This window comes from Panonychus citri, unplaced genomic scaffold (assembly GCF_014898815.1).
Source record: "Panonychus citri isolate SS breed McGregor unplaced genomic scaffold, ASM1489881v1 Contig00108, whole genome shotgun sequence".
NCBI lineage: Eukaryota > Metazoa > Arthropoda > Arachnida > Trombidiformes > Tetranychidae > Panonychus > Panonychus citri.
In genome coordinates, this window is record NW_026515513.1 from 43,780 (window position 1) to 58,057 (window position 14,278).

General features: G+C 31.6%; 3 protein-coding genes across 3 annotated transcripts; all 3 read left to right on the forward strand.

The window, feature by feature from the left end:
• The first annotated feature begins 303 nt into the window (after positions 1-303).
• Positions 304-6,725, forward strand: LOC128389520 (uncharacterized). The gene is made up of 8 exons (XM_053349122.1): positions 304-706; positions 797-915; positions 1,074-1,743; positions 1,817-2,347; positions 4,865-5,089; positions 5,156-5,274; positions 5,334-6,006; positions 6,070-6,725. The coding sequence occupies exons 1-8, from the start codon at positions 499-501 to the stop codon at positions 6,609-6,611; spliced, it is 3,087 nt and encodes a 1,028-aa protein (XP_053205097.1). The 5' UTR covers positions 304-498; the 3' UTR covers positions 6,612-6,725.
• Positions 6,726-7,783: 1,058 nt separating this feature from the next.
• On the forward strand, positions 7,784-9,903 carry LOC128389491 (cytochrome P450 4c21-like). The gene is made up of 4 exons (XM_053349090.1): positions 7,784-8,205; positions 8,290-8,408; positions 8,482-9,151; positions 9,221-9,903. The coding sequence occupies exons 1-4, from the start codon at positions 7,956-7,958 to the stop codon at positions 9,751-9,753; spliced, it is 1,572 nt and encodes a 523-aa protein (XP_053205065.1). The 5' UTR covers positions 7,784-7,955; the 3' UTR covers positions 9,754-9,903.
• An 824-nt stretch (positions 9,904-10,727) lies between these two features.
• LOC128389489 (cytochrome P450 4V2-like) lies at positions 10,728-14,189 on the forward strand. Its single transcript, XM_053349089.1, has 6 exons — positions 10,728-11,186; positions 11,325-11,443; positions 11,511-12,174; positions 12,251-12,774; positions 13,186-13,432; positions 13,501-14,189. Exons 1-5 carry the CDS (start codon positions 10,994-10,996, stop codon positions 13,420-13,422), a joined length of 1,737 nt encoding a protein of 578 aa, XP_053205064.1. The 5' UTR covers positions 10,728-10,993; the 3' UTR covers positions 13,423-13,432; positions 13,501-14,189.
• The last annotated feature ends 89 nt before the right edge of the window (positions 14,190-14,278 follow it).

The following is a 14,278-nucleotide window of genomic DNA, read 5'->3' on the forward strand; positions in this document are numbered from 1 at the left end:
TTTCTAAAAAAATAGACCCAAAAAGCCGCTTGTTTTTAAACCTTCAACTGATCGAGTTGATCGATTCGAGTTGATCTTATCTAATTCTTAATCGTTTCAACTAACTTTTTTGTAAAAAGTTCCATTCGATTGTAAAGAAAATCATGTTGAAAGGACTGTATCATTAAAACAATCGTAAATATTCAATATTGTTTTAGACCTTCAATCTTGAACAATTAAGGTAAACGAATTAGCGATGATCATTAGATAAAGTATATTTCAATTCATCTCATATTTAGATGTATTTTTACATTAAATCATTTGCCTAGATGGGTGAATTCATCGTGGAAAAACAATCCTATCTATAAAGAATCTTTTTCCTGAGGTAATAATAATGACGATATTGGAAATGATTACCATTCGAGTTGTGTTCATTTGTTTGCCTTCCTTCATTTTGTCAGTCAAACTCATATCCTCGCTCTGAACTCTGAGAGTGAAACGTACGAGAAAAATATCATCATGCTTTATGGTGAGATGAATTTCACTTATAAACTTTTCATCGATTTAATTGTAACTATTTTAATTGTGCTTGTGATAAAAAAACTTGTGAATTTCATTAAATATTATAACTGTTTCTTAAAACTTCCAAAGGATCCTAATTGTACATTCCTATTGGGCGATTTACTTCACTTCATACCTGCTATCTGGGATCAGAAATTTTCTTCGGGTAAGTTTACTTATAGATTTGTTTTATTACAATAATATGTAATATGACAATCAAATCGACAATTACTCTTGATGTTAAATCATTCAATAGATGCTGTGACCACTTATATGACAAAAAATGCTTCTCATCATCAAATCAAATCGGGTATACATGGAGGTTGGCTTGGTTGGTGGCCTATTGTGATTCTACATGATTATAAAGCCATTGAGGTGAGTGAAGGTTAAAATTATATCCATTATCTAACGATTATTAGTTGAATTTACGAGATTAGCCTCACAGATTAAGTAGATAATCCACGAAAGAACTTGACTGGAAAGAAAGCTCAATGCTTAGAATGAAACTAACTGGATTAGTTTTTTATTCTCAGGCACTGGTTAGAGAAAATGTTATACATAAACCCATTTTCTATAAATTCACCGGACTCAGAGAGGGTTTGATCTCTTCGGTTGGACAAAAATGGAAAATGAGACGAAAAATGATCGAACCTTTTTTCGTTAGCAAACAAACAAAAAAGTTTGCTATCATTTCTGACAGCGTTTTTGATCCGATGTTAAACGGAAACGATTTCTGTGAAGAGGGAAAATATCTAACACTCGCCACAGAACTTCATTCATCAACGTGCAGCATTATTCTCAATGCCACCGCAGGCATACCGATAGAAAAAGAACAAGAAGAGAAAAATTTTCTCATCAAGACTATGCACCAAATGGAAACGAACACGATAGTAAGAATATGTAATCCACTTTTATGGTTCGATTGGATATTCGATGTAACCAAAGCAGGTAGAAAAACCGTCAAAATGATGGCCAGAGTGTACAAATTTCTTGACGATTGTATCATAAGGAATGAGGAAATTTTGAATGAGAGCGATAAGTCTGGTCAATCGGATTCATCTTCTTTCAATTTCGTCAAAATGTTGCTCACATCTAACAAAGGAAAAATCGATTTAGAAGGAATCAACGAAGAGCTGTTGACCGCAGTATCCGCTGGACATGATAGCTCGGCCTTAACTCTTAACACGTTGATGTTCATTTTGGGTAAGAAAAACGAATTTCATTCTACGAATAAGATTTGAAATTGTTTCTTTTGTTTGCTCCATTTCGTTTAAAGGAAACTACCCCGATATCCAAGAAAAAGTGTACCAAGAGATTTCATCGATGTTTGGAGAAAACGAATCGGTTAATGATATTGAAAGGGTTAAACATTGCGAGTATCTTGACAAGTGTCTCAAAGAATCAATGAGACTTTATCCTGCTGTACCTTTGATAGCAAGAGAACTGGAGGAACCAATTGAGATAAATGGTTACAATTTGCCAAAAGGATCAATATTAATATGTAATATTTTTAATGTCCATCGAGATCCTCGAATTTATCCTGATCCAACTCAATATGATCCTGAGCGTTTCGATCCATCAAATTTACCAAACATTCCCAAAGGAGCTTATATACCTTTCGGAGTAATACCAAGAGCTTGTACCGGGTCTCGATTTGCATTAATCGAAATGAAAATTTTTCTTATTCATTTGATAAGAAAATATAAAATTTTCTCAGCTAAGAAACTCGAAGAAGTTTCTTTCGAAATGGATTTCACTTTAAAGCCTTCAAGCCCATTGGAAATCATGCTTCGTAAACGAACCAACTGATCGATTTATCTTAATTAAATCCATAATCATCTTTTAAGTAATTAATAAGAAAATATATTCTCTCTTATTTTTGCCGTTCAATTCATTAAATACAAAACTTATTGGTCAATTTATTTAGTAAAAAATAAACCAGGTAACAAAAATCGTTACGAAGTCTTATCCTTTTTTCAAGATTTCAATTCATAATATTAATATTATTATAATAATAATTAATTGTTGGAAATGAAAAATCAAAGTATGAAAAAAAACATCATTGACAATCAAACAAAAAATGTAGAGTCATTAAAATATCATTTAATCACGATTCTTGGAAATTACAATTACTTTTAGTATCATTAACTAGTTGTGTTTACTATTCAATCCTGATTATACAGTCGTGAAAAATGAGTTTCGAATCGAGTCGAAGTTGAATTTTTAATCATTCGCACAACTTATCTACGAAAATCAATTGATAATCTTTATCACCAGTGATAAGACTTAGATGATTTACTCATTGATTTTTCTAATCTTGATTGTTTAATCTGTTAATTTTTGTCACTACCTGTGCGAATTGTCAAAAACCGTTAATAAAATAACGTTAGATTTATTTTCCTCAATTAAATTCATTTGTCCATCGAACCAACACTTTTTTACTTTTTATTTTTAATACCAGAAAACTTTTACTATACAGGGCGTTTACGCTAATTAAACAGATTTGTTTTCGGAATAACTCGTGAACTAAGATTCGCACAAACAAATGGACTACACCGGTGGACTTGTCGTGTCTTAGGGTTTACTTTGACACCAAGTTCGAAATTTAAATTCGGCAGGCCAGAATTCCGACAACCAAAAGGTCAAAACTGATAAAAATGTTTTTGCTAGATATTCAGTCTTTGTTCATACCGAAAAATTTATCGTTTGTCTTAAAATCGAATTTTGGAACGGAATTCTGGCCTGCCGAATTTAAATTTCGAACTTGGTGTCAAAGTAAACCCTAAGACACGACAAGTCCACCGGTGTAGTCCATTTGTTTGTGCGAATCTTAGTTCACGAGTTATTCCGAAAACAAATCTGTTTAATTAGCGTAAACGCCCTGTAGTATACTAAGTAAATATGATTATCTAATTGATTATGAATTAAAGGTAATTGACCATAATTCTTGTTTCGATTTCATCTAATATTTCTTTGATATACTTCGTCTCTCTAACAAAGGTAGAATCAATTCACAGGAAAATGTAGCCTCAACTCAACGGTAGTGACGTTCGAGAGCTTTTACCGTATCATATGGGGTTTTTTAAGAAAGAAAAGAGATTGACTTTCTGAACAGTTCAACTAAGTGACTGAACATTATTCTAATTGAATCAAATCAACGATTGACAAATCGTTCAGATTCTCACTTTACCCAGTTGGTTAAACTTTCTATTAGCAAAATAAAATCTTTTCTGATCAGTTGAATGTTCAAATCTTCTAGACTTCTAATCTTCTAATCTATTGATCTCATTATAAAGACACATGCGATAGTATTATAACAATGTGAAATTCTGTCAACTGATTGAAATCAAAGTTTTATCTACTCAATCGACGATTTCATACGAATAAACCATTGAGCTCTAATAGCTTTCGAATATCCATTTGACGATAAAGCGATTTTTCAGATGATCTTAATTTCATCCTGTATGATTAAACGGAAATGAAACGTAATTCTGTTTGATGATGGGCGCTATTTGAAAAAAATATCATCGAACGATATCGATACTCAGATTTTAAATATCGATCTTATCGATATTTAGCGAAAGAGAAAAAGACAGAGAAAAAAGTAAGAGAAAAAGAAAAGCTTTGAAAAATCGGTCAAAAAAATCTTCAAAAATAATATGGCGAAAAGAAAAAGTAGAAAGGCAGAGAAATTATTAATCGATATTCTTTTTCTTGTATCGATAAAAATCGACACCAAAATATCGATAATATCGCTCATCTTCAGATGATGGTACTTGCTCTTAATCTCTTTCGATCTCGAATTCATTGGCAAATTATTTTTCGAGATTTTTACTTGTCTTATTTCCTTCAAAGTTAATATCTTTAGTTAAAATCTCTCGATTATTGAAATTATGAGAAACTGATACAGCCAGAAAAACCATAATTGATAATTAAATTGACTATATTGTCTTGTTGAATCCGTCAGCTAAAAAATGTAAATAGAGTCATTAAAATATCATTTGTTCATTTGATTGTTGGAAATTACAATTATTATAATAATCATTCACTAATTAAGGTTGCTATTGAAAACAATAAAAGTACGATACCAAGAGAATCATTAAATTGAGAGATAAATTAGAGATGATCATAGTTAATGTTCTAACAATAGAGGAAATATCGTTTTATTTGATTTCGAATTTAATTACATTAAAATTCAACTGAATTCATTTTGCTTCGACCTTGTACCATTGCAAGGAACTAAAAGTTTTAATGAAATTCGTTCTCTGTAATCTATTGAATCAGTCAGACTCTTGTCCATGTTCATGATAATTTATTATCTGCTTGTTTAATAGGGAAATCGTATTAAGAATAATGTTTTCCAGTGATATTAATTTCGTCCATTTAGTGGCAATTTTGCTGAGTTTTTTTGTGGTGAAAAAATTTTTCCATTTCATCAAATATTTTAATTGTTTTCTCAAATTTCCAAAGGATCCTGAATGCTCATTCCTTTTCGGCGATTTACTTAAATTGCTTCCCTATTGTTTCGGGAATTCAAGCTCAGTATCACGTAAGTTAATATAAGTTTAATTAGATCAAAATTGAATACAGCTTGATTGAATTTTCTTATGAACAGTTAATTTAACGAAGTATTTGACTCGAAATGCTTCAAATCATCAAACGAAATCAGGCTTTTACGGAGGTTGGATTGGCTGGTGGCCTGTGGCTGTTTTGTCTGACTATAAATCCATGGAGGTGAATATAACCAATTCGAATTGATTTCTGATTGACCATTTGATTATTCCTTTTCTTAGATATTGATTAATAGAAACATTGTGCAGAAACCCAGTATTTATAAATTTCTTGCGCTTAAAGAGGGCTTGTTAACTTCGAGCGGCGAAAAATGGAAAATGAGACGAAAAATGATCGAACCTTTTTTCGTTAGTAAAAACTGGAAAAGATTTGCCCAGATTTCTGATCGAGTATTTGATTCATTGATAAATAAGGACGATTTTTGTAACGAGGAAAAATACTCAACACTTACTGACCAAATTCATTCATCATCGTTTGATATCATTTTCAAAGTTACTGCAGATTCACCGATAGGTTCAGATAAAGAGGAAAAACAACACGCGCTCAAGGCCATTAAACTAATGGAAACTACTACGATAGAACGAGTATGTAATCCACTTTATTGGAATGATCAAATTTTCTCGGTCACCAAATTGGGTAGAAAAGTTACCAAAATGATGTCCCGGCTGTACAAATTTGTCGATAACATTATCGATCAGAATCTTGACAACAATCAGAATAAAATTGACCAGTCAGGTCAAAGAGAATCTTCACCCTACAACTTAATCAGCTTGTTAAGTGGCTCGAACAAAGGTAGAATCAATTTAGATGGAATCAGTGAGGAATTGCTCACTATGGTTATAGCGGGACATGAGACCACCGCTTCTACTATTAACTTGACGGTGTTCATTTTAGGTAAGAATATCAACCACTTATACCACTGGTACTTATTTCATCAACTGTTCTTTTCGCGTTTAGGAAGTCATCTAGATGTTCAAGAAAAGTTATACCAAGAGATTTCATCGATGTTCGAGGAAAACGAATCAGTGGATGATATTGAAAAGATAAATAAGTGTAACTATCTCGATAAGTGCATCAAAGAGTCAATGAGACTCTTTGCCCCGATACCATTGGTTGCAAGAGAATTGGTTGAACCAATTGAGATAAATGGTTACAATTTACCAAAAGGAACAACAGTTATGTGTGACATCTTCAACACTCAACGAGACCCTCGAATTTATCCTAATCCGACTGAATATGATCCAGAGCGTTTTGATTCGTCAAATTTACCAAATATTCCTAAAGGAGCTTATGTACCTTTCGGAGTATCGCCAAGAAATTGTATCGGTTATCGTTTTGCGACAATCGAAATTAAAATTTTCTTAATTCATTTAATAAGAAAATATGAAATTTTCTCTGCCAAGAAACTCGAAGATGTTTCTTTTACGATGGACTTTACAATAAAACTTTTGTGTCCATTGGAAGTTATGCTCCGAAAACGAGCCAATAGAAATAAATAAATAATAGAATATAAAATAATCGTATATGTAGAAAAAGTTTGAGTAAAATATTCTTTATTATGGTTTAACTCAATGTAAAACTTTTTCGATAAGTAATAAATACATTATTCTCTATTCAAACTTGATACAAACATTTTTCACGTATGAAACTCCACATTAACAAAAGAGATACAATCGATCGCTGTAAATTATGTTTCGAGTCAGTCGATTGAGCAGGTCATTAGCGATCGGATGCATAATATTTCAATTTCTCGGCCTTGTCCTTTGAATCACCCAAATTCATTGGCTTTTGCAGCTCAGTTGATCCAAAACTAAAATACACTTGTAACTTGAAAAAGCTTCAAAAATAATAAACATTAAATTAGTTTCGATTTCATCTATATCCTACTAACTGATTGAATAGTATATAAAATATGACAAATGAATTTTTCAGCGCCCGTTCATAAATTTCGATTCAAATCTATTAGCATATGCAGGCGCAAAGGAGTATTAGATTCCGTTTGCAGTGATGCTCAGTGCCGTCGGTAGTTCTACGGTTGAGCAGGTTGAAGATTATAAAATTTGGATAAAGAAAATGTCAATTTATCCCAAGGCAATTCCACTCTCAATCGAGAAGTTGCCTTTCATCACAACAAAAACATGAGATTATCGAAAAAATCAAGCTTACAATCTAATATAAATACTTAACAATATCATAATAGTAAGAGAAATTATCAGAACTGTTTTTTGATTAGATCAATTTTATACTGCGATTTATTTGAAAAGCTCAAATACTCGAATCTCATGCGAATGACGAAATTATTTTAACGAAAATGATGATTAGATATTAAGAAAAGCACCAATGATAACAGTAAACAGAGAGATTCTTCATTTAACTTGTTGAGAGCTTTTTCCTGCTATATTATACAAATAAAACGAATTAATTATCAAATGTTAATAAAATGAGGAACTGATATGATAAGAAATTGTAATTGAATAGACTTTTAATTGTTTTGGATGCTCATTAAATCACAATATTATTCTCCTATGTATTATTACTGTTACAATCATTTTTCTGAGTATTTACTGGCCCATGGTCCTCAATGTAGATGGATCAGTATCCTAGTCATTTATTTCATAATTTTCCTTCTCGAGGAAAAGTTTATTATAAAAAAGAATCAAATTAGTTAGAACTTTACCCAAAGAGCTGAAATTAATGGTTAACAATATTAAAACAAAGCTTTTAAAAGTCGAATAATTTCTCATTGATCACCATTTTCCCTTTAAATTCAATCACTCTGAAGTTAATTATAAACTCAGCTTAATCAAATTTCTTTAACAATCAGTTGATGATTTTCAGCGTTCATGACAAGTTATCTAATTGAAAAGTCCAAGAAAAAAAGTTATGGTGATTTTCAGTCATGTAAATTTCCCCGATGTATCAGGCATCAATTTAGTTGTGATTGTTTTGAGTGTTTTTGTTGTGAAAAACTTTTCAATTTCATCGGATATTTGAAGCCCTTTTTTAAACTTCCAAAGGATCCAAAATGTTCATTTCTGTTTGGCGATTCAATTCAATTCATACCTGGTCTCTGGAACACAAAACTTTCTTCAGGTAAGGTAAAATATTATTAAACGAATGCAATAGTCTAATGGAAAACTAAAATATAAATGTGTTGAACAAATTTCTGATCTACAGTCGCTATAACTAATTTTATGATTTCGAATGCTTCAAATCACCAAATCAAATCGGGCCTACACGCATTTTGGCTTGGATGGTGGCCTATGGTTGTGATTAATGACCACAAATGTGTTGAAGTGAGTATTAAAATTGAATCTTTCTGATTGTATATTCTGGAACTTATATAAAATATTGTTCTTTCTATTCCAGGAATTGATTAGTTATAGTGCTATAATAAGTAAACCCCCTTTCTATAAATTCATGGGACTTAAAGATGGTTTGATAACTTCGACAGGTGAAAAATGGAAAATGAGACGAAAAATGATTGAACCTTTTTTCGTTAGTAAACAACAGAAAAGATTTGCACTGACCATTGACGAAGTGTTTGATTTATTGGTAAACGAAGATGATTTTTGTAACCAGGGAAAATATCTAACCCTTTGTCACAAAGTCCATTTAGCAACAGCTGATATTATCATGAAAGTGACTGCAGATTTACCAATAGATTCAGAAAAAGAGAGAAAACTTGATTCAGTTGAGGCAATCGATTTAATGGAAAGATCTACAATAGTCAGATTGTGTAACCCTTTTTTATGGAGCGATCGAATTTTCAATATGACAAGATTTGGTAAAAAGTGTACCAAAATGGCTAACCTAGGGTACGAATTCATCGAAATCGCTATCAACAATAATCTGGACCATAATTCGAATGATATTGATGATCAGTCAGGATTGTTTTCACCTTTCAATTTAGTCAATATACTCAATTCTCATAAAGGTAAAATCGATTCATCAGGGATAAGCGAAGAGATCTTGACCACAGTTGCAGCGGGACATGAGACCACTGCCACTGCTCTGAAATGGACCCTGTTCATATTAGGTAAGAAATTTAGGTGAACTTTGTTTAATTTTTCAACTCTGAATTTCGTTTGCTCTATTCCTCTTTCAGGCAATCGTATTGATATACAAGAAAAATTGTATCAAGAGATTTCATCAATTTTTGATGACAAAGAATCTGTAAATGACATTGTAAAGATTAAAGATTGTGAATATCTCGATAAATGTCTCAAAGAGTCGATGAGACTTTACCCGCCGGTACCATTTATAGGAAGAGAATTGGATGAGCCAATTGAGATAAATGGTTATTATTTACCGAAAGGACCTACAACCATGATTAACATTCTTAGTATCCATCGAGATCCTCGAATTTATCCCAACCCGACCGAATATGATCCAGAGCGTTTCGATCCATCAAATTTACCAAACATTCCCAAAGGAGCTTATATACCTTTCGGAGTAATGCCAAGAAATTGTATCGGTTATCGATTTGCTTTAATCGAAATGAAAATTTTTCTTATTCATTTGATAAGAAGATATGAAATTTTCTCAGCCAAGAAACTCGAAGACGTTTCTTTCACAATGGACACCTCTTTAAAGCCTTCATTTCCATTGGAAATTATGCTCCGAAAACGATCGAATTGATAAGAAATCATGAAAAAAAGTAATAGATTAATCATTAGATTAATTGTCAGAGAGATAATTCCTATCATAGTTTAACTCAATGTAAAACTCTTACGATAAGTTAAAAATAAATGCTTCTCTGTATGAATCATGCTATAACTTTCATCTTTAAAGTATGAAACTCCACATTAACTAAAGAGATACTACAGTAGTAAGGTAAGAGATAAATACAGTGTATTTAATACAGTATGTGCTATTTTGTGATTGGTAAATGGAGACAAAATTTTCAAATTCGGTTAATTATCAGCTGATTGCGAAAAATGACCGGTCTCTGGACTGTGTTTGCTTTCTTTTGCTTTTTTCGTCTTTTACCTTCACTTTTAGGTAGCCTAGTTTATTTTCAATCTTCATGCTAAAAATCGTAATAATTGTTTGTGACTACAATTAGAGGTAAAAATGATGATTTGACTTTGGCTGATTAGTGAAAATCAACTCAAGTCATTAGTTGATCTTTAATGATCAATTTCTAGCCAATTAATAAGTTACAATACTTAATTATCATGAAATATACCATATGATGGCTTAATTTTGATTAATAAGTATTGAATGGACTTTTAATTATTTTGGATACTCATTAAATCACAATATTGTTGCTAAATGACTAGAATATAATTTTTCTATGAGATGTTACAAGCATATTTTTTTGAGAATTTGTTGGTTCTTGATCATTAGTGATATATCAGTGTCATTTACTCAATAATTTTCCTTCTAGAGGAAATGTTTATTATAAAAAAGAATCAAATTATTAATAGTTACAACTTTATAGAAAGAGCTGAAATTAATTCGTAGAGATATTTTAAAAGTCAAATCTATTTCTCATTAATCAACGTTTTCCCTTCAAATGTAATCATACTAAAGTTAATTGAGAACTCAGTTACCTCGTGTTGCTTAGACAAACATTTAATGATTCTTAATGTTCATGACGAGTTATCATCATGTTGAAAAGTTCAGGAAATAAGTTTGCATATTTTTCAGCTTCATAAATTTTTCAGATATTTCAATTGCGTTTTTATCTAACAATTAAAACAACATAAACATTGATTAAGAATTTGTTTTTTTAATTAAATTGTCAAATCCCTTTTATTAGTAATTTATAAAGTGTAAAATAGTTACGATTAGTTTATCTCAATTAGTTAATGTTGTTAAACGTTGATTATAAATTATCAATTAAAGTGTGAAAAATAACCGAAAAAGTGTCATCATGTTTTCGGGTTATTTAAATTTCATCAATTTAATTGTGATTTTGTTGAGTTTTTTTGTGGTGAAAAAACTTTTCGATTTCATCAGATACTTGAAACCTTTTTTAAAACTTCCAAAGGATCCAGAATGTTCATTCCTATTTGGTGATCTACTTACACTTAAATCTGCTTTTTTGAATAAGAAATTGACATCAAGTAAGTTGAGATATTGAAAGATTTACCAATATATTGGAGGATTGCAATGAGTTAATTAATAGAAACTCTATCAAATCTCTCCCTCTCAAAACTAAATCTGTTAATCACAATGAATTAATTAAAATTTCTCATCGACAGTTTATTTAACCAAGTATTTAATTGAAAATGCTGCTTATCATCAAATTAAATCCGGTGTACATGTATTTTGGCTCGGGTGGTGGCCCTTTGTTTTCATTAATGATCACAAGTCTGTTGAGGTGAGTACACAAGAGCGATCAAGTTATTATTTGTTAATTAATACGTTTTTTTTACTTGCATTCTTAGGCACTGATTAGTAAAAGTCACATAACTAAGCCCTATTTATATGGATTTATTGGACTAAAGGAAGGGTTGGTCACTTCGAAAGGTGAAAAGTGGAAAATGCGACGAAAAATGATTGAGCCTTTTTTCGTTAGTAAACAACAGAAAAGATTTGCAGTAACTATGGACGAAGTGTTTGATTCGTTGATAAATAAGGACGATTTTTGTGAAGAGGGAAAATACTCAACGTTAGCTGATCAAATTCATCTATCAACATTCGATATCATCTTTAAAGTAACCGCAGATTTACCGATAGGCGCTGAAAGAGAGGAAAAACTTCATATGATGGATGCCATCGAATTCATGGAAATGATAATGATAGAGAGAGCATGTAATCCACTTTATTGGATAGATCGCATTTTCTTTTTAACGAAATTGGGTAAAAAAGTTACCAGCATGACCAGCAGAGGTTACAAATTTTTCGAAAGCGTTGTTAACAGAAATCTTGACGAAAACTCCAATAAAATTGAGTCGAGTACACTTTCATCATTAAATTTGGTGAATATGTTAGCTGGTTCTAGCCGAGGTAAAATCGATTCAGAAGGAATAAGCGAAGAGCTGTTGACAACGGCTGCAGCGGGACACGAGACCACGGCCACTGCTCTCAACTTGATACTGTTCATCTTAGGTAAGAATACTTTGTTTCTATAATACAATGTAATTTGGCTATCTTTTAAATTCTTTTCTATTTCGTCGTTGTTTAGGAAACCGGCCTGAGATCCAAGAAAAGTTATATCAAGAAATTTCATCGGTGTTTGATAACAATGACTCAGTCAATGATATTGAAAAGGTTAATAAGTGTAATTATCTGGATAAGTGTATCAAAGAGTCAATGAGACTTTACCCACCAATACCATTGATAGCAAGAGAATTAGATGAACCAATGGAGATTAACAGTTACTATTTGCCAAAAGGAACCACTGTCGGGGTCAACATTTTCAGCATTCAACGAGATCCTCGAATTTATCCCAACCCGACTCAATATGATCCAGAGCGTTTTGATCTATCAAATTTACCAAACATTCCCAAAGGAGCTTATATACCTTTCGGAGTAGCACCAAGAAATTGTATCGGTTATCGATTTGCTTTAATCGAAATGAAAATTTTTCTTATTCATTTGATAAGAAGATATGAAATTTTCTCAGCCAAGAAACTCGAAGACGTTTCTTTTAGAACGGAATTCACTTTAAAACCCTCATGTCCACTGGAAATCATGCTTCGAAAACGAGTCAGTTGATTATAAAGATCATTATCAATTACATATGTATATTAATTCTACTGATTTTCTAAAATTTACTGTATTAGCTTTTCTAATCAAATACAGTCGATTACACACTTATCGCAATTTTTTGATATTCACCCTTTAGTATTTCTCAATTAATTAGGCTAGTCTCTCTTGCTACAGTTGGTGTGATAATTAGAGATTAGTAAAGGGTTAACATTGAGCTCTTAGTTTAAATAACACACTGAGCTTGCGATAAGTGTTTAGTCGGCTGTAGTAATAATTTCTCATAAATATTCTTCATTTGTTTGGTCAATTTAACAACTTACAAGTTGTTAATTAATTCAAATCAATGAATAACAAAAAATTCTTTATTATGATATTATTCTGTCAATTTCTTGATTGTATTTATTTCAGAATCTCATGCTCGCTTATGCTGATGATAATTTGAAATTTCCTGAAACGACAACTTCAACAATTCCGTTGTATTTGAATAAATGGAGCGCGATTAGTCCCAAGGATGGTCTTAAACTTATTTTTGAGACAATTTTAGTACAGGCCAACACCATTGATCGTGCATCTTTCCCATTTAATCAAGAGTTTTGTCCAAATGAGAGAGTTGCCTTTGATACTTTTCGTAGAGATAACTATTAATAATAAATAAGTAAAATAATCGTCACTTAACTTAGGCTATTAACGATTAACAAGTCATTTTCCCTTTTATAATTGCAGAAGTGAATGCAACTTATTTGGGACACCATGATGCTCTGACCCAGGCCAACTTTTTACAAGCTGTCCGATGGTATAAACAGATATGTCATAAACTCGCGAGTTTTAATGTTATTCAAGTTTCTTTATTTATTATTACTGATATAACATGAGGCAAATAATGTGCGATTTACACCAAGTAGATCCAATTAGTACAATTTCAGCCCATTTTCATACGGATAAGAGTAATGTCAATTCTTGTATGATTAACAATTTCATTAACTATAAAATGTAACTTTTGGCATTCATGTAATTCATGTAATTTATTAGCACATTCACGCGATTCATGGACTTTTGGCCTCTTTTCCCATCATATGCAAGTCCAACAATGTGATCGATTCTTGTCAATGGCTCTCTGTGCTCAGGTTAGTACGAAAACAAATTAGTTATTAATTTAACATGATCGACTTGTAGAGTAAGATTTATGTTCTTAATTAATATTAAAATGAATAATTTTCAGTCCAGATTGTGGTCATTTCGAGTCTCGCTGAAACCGTTTTCATCAGTTTTACTCTGATCGCGCGTATAAGGATCATGACAAGACTCAAGTGTGTAATAATTTAGATTGATCAGACTAGTAAATTTAATTTCCACTGAAACATTTGAATCAACTTCATTTACGATAAGAAAAATTCAAGGTAAATCCAAATAATGAGGAGACTTAATGATAAACCAGTTAATATGAAACTCTAATTAATAGAAAATAAAAGGATATTTCAAGGTCGAATCAGATTCCTTCGTA

What these genes read in the sequence shown, in the direction of transcription:
- LOC128389520 (XM_053349122.1), top strand. Translation starts at nt 499, where the DNA reads ATGCTTTATGGTGAGATGAATTTCACTTATAAACTTTTCATCGATTTA. An exon ending in CACGTTGATGTTCATTTTGG is followed by an intron (nt 1,744 to 1,816) that starts GTAAGAAAAACG and finishes TTTCGTTTAAAG; the next exon opens with GAAACTACCCCGATATCCAA. An exon ending in CTGACTATAAATCCATGGAG is followed by an intron (nt 5,275 to 5,333) that starts GTGAATATAACC and finishes TCCTTTTCTTAG; the next exon opens with ATATTGATTAATAGAAACAT.
- LOC128389491 (XM_053349090.1), top strand. Translation starts at nt 7,956, where the DNA reads ATGACAAGTTATCTAATTGAAAAGTCCAAGAAAAAAAGTTATGGTGAT. An exon ending in GAACACAAAACTTTCTTCAG is followed by an intron (nt 8,206 to 8,289) that starts GTAAGGTAAAAT and finishes TCTGATCTACAG; the next exon opens with TCGCTATAACTAATTTTATG. An exon ending in ATGACCACAAATGTGTTGAA is followed by an intron (nt 8,409 to 8,481) that starts GTGAGTATTAAA and finishes TTTCTATTCCAG; the next exon opens with GAATTGATTAGTTATAGTGC.
- LOC128389489 (XM_053349089.1), top strand. Translation starts at nt 10,994, where the DNA reads ATGTTTTCGGGTTATTTAAATTTCATCAATTTAATTGTGATTTTGTTG. An exon ending in GAATAAGAAATTGACATCAA is followed by an intron (nt 11,187 to 11,324) that starts GTAAGTTGAGAT and finishes TCTCATCGACAG; the next exon opens with TTTATTTAACCAAGTATTTA. An exon ending in ATGATCACAAGTCTGTTGAG is followed by an intron (nt 11,444 to 11,510) that starts GTGAGTACACAA and finishes TTGCATTCTTAG; the next exon opens with GCACTGATTAGTAAAAGTCA.